Source organism: Dictyostelium purpureum, assembly GCF_000190715.1.
Source record: "Dictyostelium purpureum unplaced genomic scaffold DICPUscaffold_41, whole genome shotgun sequence".
Taxonomy (NCBI): domain Eukaryota; phylum Evosea; class Eumycetozoa; order Dictyosteliales; family Dictyosteliaceae; genus Dictyostelium; species Dictyostelium purpureum.
In genome coordinates, this window is record NW_003519378.1 from 1 (window position 1) to 12756 (window position 12756).

The following is a 12756-nucleotide window of genomic DNA, read 5'->3' on the forward strand; positions in this document are numbered from 1 at the left end:
ATTTATTAAAATTTCAAAGCACTAACACTCTTTTTTTTTTTATATTAATTTAATATACCAATTATACAAATAACAATAATAATAAACACAAAAAAATATTAACACCACCCACACAATGAAAAATTTTTTTTAAAATTTTAAAAAATTTTATTGTTATTTATTTATTTAATTTATTTATTAAACACAGTAATAATAGTAATATTAAAAAAACTCGTAGATATACAACCAACGGTCACAACATACATTTTCTATTTCAACAGGAGCAAGGTGTAGGAATTAATTATAAAACAGGGCCAATTAAATTATCAGAAGCAGATAATAGTGGTGGTAGTAGTAGCAGTAAAGAAAATACAACAACTTTATCAATATCAAGTACAGAGACAAATAATTTAATAGCTTCTACCAATAGCTACTTTACACCAGCATCTAAAACCAAAACTAAAACAACAACAACAACCACCACCACTACCACCTCAACATCTACAAATTTTAATTCATTAAATAATAATAACACAAATAGAGTTTTTACAAGAAGTAGATCTAGGTCATTAAATATCTCAAAATCAAATACATCTTCACCACCTCTTCCTTCAATTCATAATATACATAATAGTAGTGGAAATATAATAACAGTAGTTCCAAACAATAGCTATAGCTCATTAAATAGTAATAATAGTAATAATAACATTAGCATTAATAATAATAATAACACTAGTTTAAACAGTTTATCTTCAACATCTACATCCTCTTTAACACACTCATATTCAAATTCAAGTGCATCATCAAGTACTTCAAACTCTAGCAATAATTTACAAAATAATTTAAAGACTAGTAGTGATTCTAATAAAATTCAAGGTAGAAAGTCAAAATCAAGTAACGCACTATTTAAATCATTAAATCTTAAAGCATTATCAAGTAGTAGAAAAAGATCTTCTTCAATTTCATCCTCTGCATCACCTGAAGCTTTATCGAGCTCCACAACAGAAACAACAAAAGAGTCTAAAAAAGATAAAAAAGATAAAAAAGATAAAAAATCAAAATCACAACCACAACCACAATCTCAACATTCAAGTACTGAGTCATTACAATCACTAACTGATAGTTGCACAACAACAACAAATATCAGTAGATCATCAACCCCTCCACTATATAGATCATCAAAACTATCCAATAGTAAAACTTCACCACCAAAAGAAAATCACAACAAAAATATTCTAGAAGTTTCGTCAGAATCTTTAAAACCATCACCAAAACCAATTGATAATAATAGTATAACTTTAAATATAATAAAAGAAGAAGACTTGTATAATAGTAATAATAATCAAAACGAAGAAAATAATTTTAGCTACGAATATAACAACGACCAATACGAACACGATAATAATTTAATAAATAAATTAACAGATCAATTAAAAGAAGATCCATTTTTTGTAGATAATAATAGTGCAACTGTAAATAATAATAATAATCAAGCTGCTGCAGCACCAAAAAGACCACCTCCATTACCTCCAAAAAATTTTAAACCATCCTTTTCAAGAAGCAATAGTAATATGAATCCTCCAACACCACCGATCTCAACCTTATCACCAAATTATAGTAATAGTAATCGTAATAGTTTTAATAGTTTATTTAAAAAATCTACAGGTAGTAGTAATTATAATATTTATCCACCAAGCGAACCAACATATCCATCAGAATCTAGCTCAAAGAGATCATCAGTTGAATTAAAATATTTAGAAGATAATCACAAATATCAATTAATAGATAAATTAGGTAGTGGCACATTTAGCGACGTTTATTTATGTATCCATAAAGAGAATAAAAAGCAATATGCTGTGAAGATTATTGACAAGTCATTGGTGCAAATGATAGCGGCACACACAAATATGGAAATTGCAACCGAGGTCAACATACTAAAATCATCATTCCATCCACACATTATTCAAATGGCTGATCATTTTGAAACTGAAATGTATTATTATATTGTAACAGAGTTACTTCAAGGCGGAGAATTATTATATCAATTAGAGCATAATCATACTGTAACTCCTTCATCATCTTCATCATCAATACCCCCACCACCACCTCCTCCATCATCCACAAACGAAGCAACCAATTATACAGAGGAACATGCAAGACAAATTATTAAACAAATTGTTCAGGCAGTTGGATTTTTACACTCAAATAAAATTGTACATAGAGACTTAAAACCAGAAAATATATTGTTTAGAGATCGTTCAATGGGTTCTATATTAAAGATTATTGACTTTGGTTTGGCCTCTTATGTCTCAATGATTGATGGTGATGTCGAGTCCATTGAGCCTTTGATCGATGTTTGCGGCACACCAGAATTTCAAGCACCAGAAATGGTCAAACGTTTAGGTTACTCTTTTCCAGTCGATATTTGGGCCACTGGTATTATATTATACATTTTACTATGTGGTCACCCACCATTTCAAGGAAAAAATAATATGGCAATTATGAGCCTTATCATCAAGAGTGAATTAAAATTCGACTCTCCAGGATGGGATAACGTTTCCGAATCTGCAAAAGATTTAATCAAACAAATGTTGAATCCAGAACCATCTCAGCGTTTAACAGCTGGACAAGTTCTACAACACGAATGGATACAATCCCACGATAATAACAATAGCTCTCCTCAATTGGGTGCTTTCTCAAGATTAAGAAGATACAACTCTCAACGTTTCTTTAAACAAACTGGTGAATCATTATTAAAGTCCCAAAGATTTTTTGTATATTCACCTGAAAAGGAATTAATCAAAAGAAGGAGCATTAATTTATAACCCACACACTTTCCAATTATAGTAATAAACATTCAAAAAAAAAAATAATCTTTTTTTTTTTTCATTTTTCATTTAATAATTAAATTACTATTTTTTATCTATTTTTATTCCATATTGTTTAAAAATAACCCCTCTCCCTTATTTATTTATCTGGTATGCAAATAAAACACAACTCATATAATTTTTTTTTAATTTTTTTATTTTTTTTTTTATTTTTTAAATTAAAAATTTTTTTTTTTTTTTTTTTTTTAATTTTTTTTTTAAATTTTTTTAAATTTTTTTTTTTTTTCTTTTTTTTTATTTTTTTTAATTAATTTTTTTTTAGAACAACAATAATAATTATCTTTTTTAATATCTTTTTTTATTTTAGTAAATTATAAAAAAAGGGGCAATTAATTGGTTTTATACTTTTTTTTTTTTTTTTTCCACTCCCTATATATAAATTTTTATATTTATATTAATATTTGTTTTAAAATTTGTGTGTAAATATATTATTTTTTTTTTCAAATATTTGAAAAAAAGATTTAAAAATTATGAATTCAGCAACTGCAACATCACCAACCATCACCAATTCAAATATAAATGAAATACCAAATGATTTAAATGGATTAACAGTATCACAGTTAAAACAATTATTAACAGCTAGAGGTTTACCAATTACCGGAAATAAACAAGTATTAATTAAAAGATTAGAAAAGATTAAAGAAGTTCTTAATGAAAAAGAGACAAATGAGGAAGAGGAGGAAGAAGAGGAAGAAGAGGAGGAGGAAAATAAAACTGAGGGTGAAAATGGAGCATCATCTACTACTACAAATGCAACAACTACCACTACTACACCCCCACCACAAATCGCTTCACCAAATACAATTTCTAGTCCAACTACTACAACCACAACAACTACAGCTATAGCAGAGAATGGAAATTCTACCAAGGTTAAAAAGAGAAAGAGTGGTAAAAGTCCAAAGAGTGCTGCCAAAGTAAAAGAGCAATTAAAAAAGAAACAAAAAAAACAAAAGAAAGATGATGAAGAGCTTGAAGACGATGATGAAGAAGAGGAAGAGGAAGAAGAAGAAGAAGAAGAAGAGGAAGAAGAGGAAGGTGGTGAAGATGAGACCATTCAAGAAGAAACCAACAATACTATCGCAGGTTCGGCTGAAGAAGAAACCGAACAACAAGAGGAAGAAATGGAGGAATCCAACGAACAAGATGAACAAATCGATGACAGTTATGAAGAGAACAACGACAACAATGAAAACAATACAACCGAAGACCAGGAATTAGTTAAAGAATTATTAGGTGGAAATCAATATTCAGATGATGAAGATTCATCAAATACAAATGCAACAACCACAACATCACACTCCTTCACCAAAGGAGATGAAAAGAATAAAATTAAAAATGAAGAAGATTTAAATTCAGCAGATGTCGATGCAGATATTGTAAATAAAGCCATTCAAGAAGCAGAAAAAGCTGTAAATGAAAAAATGTCATCAGAAAAAAAGAAGGAGGATTCACTTGATAAAAATAAAATTCAACAAGCAATCACTGATATGGAAGAGTCTTTTAAAAAGAAGCCATCAATCCGTGTAGCTGGTCTCAATGATTCATTAACTGAAAAAGAATTAAAAGATGCTCTGGCTGAACATGGTAAAGTTCATACATTCACCTATGAAAGCCCAAAAAAAGATTCTGCTATTGTTCAAATGGAAAATTATCAACAGGCAAAAGAAAAGCTTAGCGGTACCAAACTTAAAAACTGTACATTAACTATAACTGAAATACCACTTGCCGATTCACTTTTATTTGTTGGTAATCTAGGTTTTGAAATTACAAAAGAGCAACTAAAGAAAATATTTGAAAAATATGGAGATGTCGATAGAATTATTGTAAGTAAATTATATTTAATTTCATATATATCATACCACCAAAGTAAAATTTTAAATTATTAACATTATATTTTAAATTTTAGATAATGAAAAGTAAAAGAAGTGGTGAAAATAAAGGCTATGCATTTATTGATTATAGAACTAAACTTCAAGCAAATTCAGCTAAAACATCATTGGGATCATTTTCATTTAATCGTCGTACAATTAGAGTGGATTGGGCTGAAAATTGTAATAGTTTAGAATCATTACATTCAAAGACCATATTTGTTGATCGTTTACCAAGATCATTTGCCGATATTCCAATTTTAAAGAAATTATTTAGTCCATTTGGTAAAATTAAGGATTGTAATGTAGTTCCAAATCAATATGGCCAACAAAGAGGTTTTGCATTTATTGATTACACAACCGTTGATGAGGCTGAAAAAGCTCAACGTTTAATGAACGATAAAGATCTTCGTGGTTATAAAATTAGAGTAAACTTTGCAAATCCAGCCAAAGCAGGCCATATTTTGATCAAACCACAAGCACAATCTAGAAATGAACATAAAGGTGTCCAATCAAACAGAGGTAGTGCACCAACTAGAGGTGGTATTTCAAGTAGAGGCGGTGCACCAGGAAGAGGTGGTATATCGGGTAGAGGAGGCCTTCCAGGTAGAGGCGGCGCATCAGGAAGAGGTGGTTTACATGGTCATCATGGTGTACCACCACCACACCATCACCATCCACATCACCCAACCAGTGCTTATGGTGGCTATCCAAATATTCCACCAATTTCAATGGTCCCAAATCATCCAGGTTTCCCACCAGCTCATTACAATGATCAAAGATCGGGTGGATTTGGTGTTGGTGCCAGTAATTATCCACCACATATGAATCATTCACTTGTTCCTCCCAACGCCAATAACCGTGGTGGTCCAAATAGTAATTTAAATCCAATTATGTCTCCTGTAAATCAAAGCAATATTGCTCAAAATTTCAATCAACAAAATACATTGAAGCAACAACAACAACAAATCAACCAATATCAAGATACTATACAAAAAATGCAAGAAAAAATAAATTCTCAACAAAATGCTTTACTTAGAGTCCAAAAAGAAAAACAACTGGCTTTAAAACAACAACAACAACAACAACAAGCTGCTGAAAAAGAAAAACAAAGAAAGCAACAAGAGGCTCAACAACAAGCTATTCTTAAACAACAACAGCAACAAGCTGCTGCTGCCGCTGCCGCTGCCCAACACCAACATCATCACCACCATCAACCACCCCAACCACAGCATCATCAATCCCATCAACCCCATCAATCCCAACAACCACCACAAACACAACAGCCACAACAATATCAACAACATCAACAATATCAACAGTACCAACAATATCAACAACAACAACAACAAACTGCAGCTCAGTATTATAATCAAATGGGTGTTCCTAATAAACAAAATCCAACTGCTACACCAGCAACTCAAAATACTCCAACTGCTGCTAATGCTACAAGTCAAACAAATGCATATGCAAATTGGCAATATTATACACCAGAACAACAAGCTTGGGCTCATTATTATTCACAAAATTCTGTAAGTACCTTACTCAAAATGTTCTATATTAGTTTATAATAATAATAATATTAATTGTTATTTTATTTTTATATTTTTAGCATGCTTATCCTCATTATTCACAAGTAAGAAATATTGTATCTTTTTTTTCTTTTATTTTTATTTTACTAATTTTTTTTTTTTTAAAAATTATAGCAAGATTTAAATGCATACTATGCTCAATTCCAACAACAACAACCAGGTGCAGATACTCAACAAGTTGGTCAAAAAAGAGCTTATGATAATAATACAGGGATGTATAATAATCAATTCAATACACATACCACTCATGGTACTCATCACCAAAATGATAATAAGAGAAATAGACATTAATATTTATATTTTTTCACTATCACTTTTATTATCATAAATTTTGTTTATACTTTCTTTATTTTGCACATCTTTGTTAATATCATCCCCTATTATAAATAATAATAAAAATAATAATATATTAAATAATAATAATAATAATAATAATAATAATAATAATAATAATAATAATAATAATAATAATAATAATAATATAATAATATAATAGTATTTATATTGTTTATTTTGTTTGTGGGCAATCATATTTATAATTTTTATGATAACTCACCTTTTTTTATTTAATAATATTATTTTCTTATTGTTATAAAACCAAAAATTTATATTTTGTCTTTTTTTAAATTTTATTGGTAAATCTTTTAAAAACCCTTTCCGGTAATTTTTACTTAAAAACCAAAAAAAAACTTTAAAAATAAAAAACCCAATAATTTGGTAATCCATCCAAAAAAGGAATATTCCACCCAAGCTTTTAAAAACCTTTCCCTCCATTTAAAAACCATCAAAAATTTGGTTGGAAAAAAAAAAAAAAAAAAAAAAAAAATAAACCACAAAAAAATAACTGTTACATAGAAAATAAATACCAGAAAATAATTATTTTATTATCTTTTTTAAAACTTTATTTTTAATATAAAATAAAATTTTATAAATAATTTATTTTTGTTTATAAACTAATCATTTTGTTTTTTGGATGAATAATACAACAAAATCAAAGATATAAATCTAAAGTAATAGATAAAAAATTCTTTAAAATAATAATTTAAAATAATTTAAAATAATAATTTATAAAAATCATTTAATATAATAATGCTATAACAATAATCTTTGGGGAAAAAAAAAAAAAGAAAACCCAAAAGAATTTATGTTTAACCATTGTAGCAATGATATAATACTAAAATAATAATGGTTTAATTTAAAATCTTCTTATCTATTTTTAAAAAATTTATTATTTGTTAGAATTCAGTTATTATATTTTTTTTTTTTTTGTTTTATTTTTGTTTGGATAAAGAGATTATTTTTATCTTTTTTTTTTTCAATAACTTGAATTGTTTTCGTGTATTTTTAATTGTTTTCTTATTTTATGAATGGACCAAATATTTAATCAAAATAATATCATATAGTTTTAAAAAAAAAAAACCAATTTTTGACAGATAATCATTTCTAATAGTGCAGATTGAATAGTTTTATTTATATAATATTTCTTTCAATTAAAATCATAATTATTATAAAATAATCAAAATACAAAAACTATAAATAACACCAGAACAAAAATAAAAACATTTTTTTTTTTTTTTTAACAACACATATGCATGTTTCTTTTGCATAAAACAAAAAATCTTATAAAGTATCATTAAAAAATAACAAAAAATTGTTATTTTTTTTAATAAAATACAAAATAAAATTGGTGGGGTTTAAACTTTAGGGTGTTTAAATCTCATATTTAAAACATAACGGGTTAAATTTTTTATTTTTTTATTTTTATTTTTATTTTTATTTTTATTTTTATTTTTTTTTGTAATTAAAATATTTAAATTTTATTATTACTTTCATTATTTAATTTATTATTTTATTTTAAACATTATTAATATTAATACTAGTTAAATAGTATCATTAAATAAAAATGAATTATAACAAAAAATCATATAAAGAAATTATTGACGATTTATTTTTAGAATATAAAGCAATTGATAATAAAAAAAAAATGACAATTAAAAACAAAAGATTTAAAAGGATTAGTACTAAACCAAAAGAGTATGACTTCAAATATTTAGAAAATAGAAATAGAATTATAGATTTTATAGAAAAGAATGTTATAAATAGAATTGAACATTTTACAATAGAATTTTTTCAAAAACTGGGGTATAAAGAATATTGTTTCGAACTGGTACCTTATCAAGAGATTATTGACCTATTAATCAACAATATAGAGTCAAACAATCCTTTTATTAGATTATTTGTAATTTTTGAATGGTTTTTATTTCATCAAAACAAAGTTTTCGATTCTTACAAAGATAAATACAATGGAAAAGAATGTGCAAATATTGTAGTTCAGGTATTTTCAGATAAAAGTGAATATGTAGCCTACACTTTGAAATATTTATCTATAGTTTTAGAAAAGGATGGTAGAATAGATGATTCAGAACATAATTATTTAAATTCATTTTTTTTATCAGACAATGTAGGAATAAAAATAAAAAAATAAAAAATAAAAAATAAAAAATAAAAAATAAAAAATAAAAAATAAAAAATAAAAAATAAAAAATAAAAAATAAAAAATAAAAAATTCTAATTAAACTTTTTTTTTAAATAGTTATATAAAATATTTACAATTAAAAAATATCAGTTACATTCAAGACTTTCAATATTGGTTAAATCAAAGTATTTTATTTCTTGTTTACAACATGTCGTTATAAGAAACTCTTCGCAATATAAGCTCATTCAAGTTTTTAAAGAAATTATTACAGAATACAATGATGTTGAAATTTGCAAAAATTTATTAAAAGATTATAATAACCATGATTATGATAATAATATTAGTAATAATAAAATAATAGAAAAGTACAACAAAGATATTAATTGCTATACCAGCGCAAATAATATAAAAAACTATAATAGTTACAATAAATTTAACATCTATATTTTAAATAAAAATAATAGAACCTATAATTTCAATAACTACTACCAAAACAATAGTAATAATAAGAATAACAATATTGATATTAATATCAACTTAAATAATAATAAAAATAAAACAAATAGCTTTAGTAGAAAATTAAATAATATTATCTTAAAAACAATATTTAAATTCCATTTTGAAAAATCAAATCTAAGTAGTTTATTTTTCGATGTAAAGTCTTTAGCTCTAGTTTGCTGGGGGTTCTTCAAAGTTATTCCATCATGTATAATACAAATTAAAGGTTTGGTTTTTCATTATTTCAGTATAATAGACCAGGTTTCATTTCATCCCAAATACTCTTTATTTGTCCATAATCAAATGCCAATCACAACAAACTATCACCATATAATTAAAGTTACACCCTATAGCAAAATTAATAATGTTTTAAATAATATTGAAAAACTAACAATAGAATCACAGAATGATATTTATAGCTTTAAAAATAAATCAAATTTATCAATTAATCATAATATCTATCCCTCAAGCCAAAGCCTATCCAAAGTTTCAAGAATAAAATTAATTAATCATTCAGTTGGTTGTTTCCAAAACAGATTTTTGAAGGGTGTAAATAAAAACCTAATAGATTATATTTTAATACATTGCAATTCAAAAATCACCAAGTTTACATATATAATCAACGACCCCTCCATTCATAGCCATTATTTTTCTTTTGACACTTCAGTAATAGATTTATTAGTTCATTATCATAAATCAACATTACAGCAAATAAAAATATCATTTACAAGGTTTTTTAATGATCAAGATAATGATGATCAAATTTTCAACAACCAACCCATCTCCCAATTGGATGAAAACAATAGTTATTGTAGCTCTATTATAACAAATAAATTTCAATTATATATCCAAAATCTTCAAAAACAAATTTTAAATAGTTTTGATAATAGAATAGATTTATTACTATTTGATAGTAAATTGAAAAAATATAAAAAAATAAATCTAAGTTTATAATATTAATAAAGATAAAATTTTTTTTATTTTTTTAATTATTTTGATTTGGTGTGTTTTATATTTAAGTGGGTAATGCGAAATTTTTTTTTTTTAAAAGTTTTAAATAAAAAAAAAGAGTGCATATAAGTTGGGATGTTTTTATGTATTAGTAAACGGACCCACAGCGGTTGAAGTCACAAATTGTTTTATTGTGTAATGCAGATGGATACATTACAATTACTTACAAACTTGAATTTATCTCCAGGAAGATGGAGACATATATTGTGTATTTGCGCATGCTGGGAATCGAACCCAGTTCGCATCCGTGGCAGGGATGCATCATACCACTAGACCACATGCGCTATTTTATGGAAGTTTAAAAAATGTGCCTCCTCCAGTTTAGTTAACAAAAAAGTGTACTCGTGGATTAAGTCGATCTGAGCTGCATGGGAAAGAGATTTAAAAGCAACAGAACCTTATCGATGAATTAAAAATAAAAATTCAAACCTCATATTTTTGATTTTTTAAACCTTTATATAATTAAAGTCATATTTAGTGTAACCTTTGTTAAAATCTAATTGAAGAAAAAAGTAAAAAATTCGTGATTAAAATTACCCAATTTGGATGATATAGATTATCTTGCCGAGTAAAGTGAACACCAAAATCTTTAATTAAAAATAAAAAAGTAATCTAAAAAAAATTCTAATTTTTTAAAATTAGAATCTATAAAAACATAATTGAAAAGATTATTTATTATGAGAATAATTATAATTTATTCCTGAGAATACCTCCAAGAAAAATTATAATTATAAAAAAATTTTATTTATTTTATTGAGAAAAGTCAGTTGAAGAAGCAACTTCCTAAAAATTTTTAAAAAATAAAGTTAATATATTATTAATAGAGGGTTATTGTAAATTAAAAATTGAATTAAAATACTTACATGGTTTGTTTTAATATCGTTTTGAATTGATTCTATTTTAGATTGGGCATATTTCATGGAATCTGGGCCTAAAAAAAGATGTGTTGATGGGTTTTCAGATAAAGCATGGTCAATAATAACTTTGCAACCTTTTTCTGGATCGCCAGATTGATTACCATTAATTTGACCTTGGTGCATTTCTTGAACATGTCTTACTGCAGTATATTCTTTGATTGGGTTTGCTGGTCCTGCCATTGAATCTTTTTCTAAGAAAGATGTTCTAAAATAACCTGGTTTTACTGATGAAACGTGAATACCAAACTCCTTTAAATCTGCACCAAGACCCTCGGTTAAACCTTCCAAAGCAAACTTTGTTGATGAGTAAATACTACATCCTGGGAATGAGCCAGTAAAACCTGCGATACTGCTTATATTAATAATTCTTGGGCCATTGGCAAAGAACTATTAAGAATAAATATTAATATTTAATACTTTTATTATTTTGTAAGTATGTATATATTTTTTGAATATTTACTTTATTAGTACGTAAATGTGGAAGAGCATTACGAACTACTGAAATGACACCAAATAAATTACATTCAAAGTTATCCCTTACTTCCTTATCTGTTAATTCCTCGATTGTACCAAATTGTCCATATCCAGCATTATTTATAATTACATCAATACGAGTGAATTTAGAAATTGTATCTTCGATTGATTTTTTAACTGATTCATCTGATGTAAGATCTACTTGTAATGGTAAAAAGTTTTCTTCTGTAACTAATTTATTATTGATTACTAATTTAAATATAATTATTTAGTAAGCCAAAGGTAATATTATAAAGTATAAAAAAAAAAAAAACAAATTATTTACCGTTAACTAATTGTTCCTTATTTCTTGATGTTGCAGCGACATTAAAACCTCTTTCAAGTAATTGATTAACTAAAATTAATCCAAAACCTTTGGATGCACCGGTAATATAAAATACTTTTTGATCTTTTTGTGTCATTTTTGTAATAATAATAATATAATTGTTTTTGTTTGAAATAATAAAAAAAATTAAAAAAATTTTATTTAAATAGTTTTTTTTTTTTAATTTTTTTTTTAATTTTTTTTTAATTTTTTTTTTTAAAACTAAAAAAACAAATCATTTGTTGTTTTTTTTTTTTTTAATTTTTTTATAGAATCATTCTTTTTTTAAATTTTTTTAATAACTAATTATTGCATCGAAATATTACAATAAATGGGTTATATTTTTTTTTTTTTTAAATTACATCATTTATAATCATGATTGTATCAATAATAAATATTAAAAGCAATTTTTTACATCTATTTAAATCGGGTGGGAAATAAATACCCAGGATGCTTCATTAAGGAATTAAAAGGTTTTTAAAAGAAAAAGCTTTTTGATAAAACAATATACAAAAAAAGATATTATTAGTATCTTAAATGTACAAAGAAAAAAAAATTAAATAAAAATACACTTTATTTTTTTTATTCATTCATTTTTTATTAAATATTAGAAAATATATAAACAATTTTTAACCCCTATTAAATAATTTTAATTTTAATCGTATTTTATTTAAAAATATTTTAATCCT

At 25.4% G+C, this 12756-nt stretch overlaps 4 protein-coding genes across 4 annotated transcripts; 3 read left to right on the plus strand and 1 right to left on the minus strand.

The window, feature by feature from the left end:
* Window positions 1–187: 187 nt before the first annotated feature.
* On the plus strand, window positions 188–2804 carry DICPUDRAFT_76173 (uncharacterized protein; the record flags this gene model as incomplete). The annotated part of the gene is made up of 1 exon (XM_003285187.1): window positions 188–2804. A coding segment is annotated over one exon (2616 nt), but the record flags the coding sequence as incomplete, so codon positions are not given.
* Window positions 2805–3337: 533 nt separating this feature from the next.
* On the plus strand, window positions 3338–6618 carry DICPUDRAFT_86618 (uncharacterized protein; the record flags this gene model as incomplete). The annotated part of the gene is made up of 5 exons (XM_003285188.1): window positions 3338–3781; window positions 3821–4690; window positions 4774–6267; window positions 6348–6371; window positions 6442–6618. The coding sequence occupies 5 exons, from the start codon at window positions 3338–3340 to the stop codon at window positions 6616–6618; spliced, it is 3009 nt and encodes a 1002-aa protein (XP_003285236.1).
* Window positions 6619–8230: 1612 nt separating this feature from the next.
* On the plus strand, window positions 8231–10255 carry DICPUDRAFT_76175 (uncharacterized protein; the record flags this gene model as incomplete). Its single annotated transcript, XM_003285189.1, has 2 exons — window positions 8231–8788; window positions 8921–10255. 2 exons carry the CDS (start codon window positions 8231–8233, stop codon window positions 10253–10255), a joined length of 1893 nt encoding a protein of 630 aa, XP_003285237.1.
* Window positions 10256–11062: 807 nt separating this feature from the next.
* On the minus strand, window positions 11063–12164 carry DICPUDRAFT_86619 (uncharacterized protein; the record flags this gene model as incomplete). Its single annotated transcript, XM_003285209.1, has 4 exons — window positions 11063–11095; window positions 11176–11616; window positions 11690–11952; window positions 12029–12164. 4 exons carry the CDS (start codon window positions 12162–12164, stop codon window positions 11063–11065), a joined length of 873 nt encoding a protein of 290 aa, XP_003285257.1.
* Window positions 12165–12756: the final 592 nt, after the last annotated feature.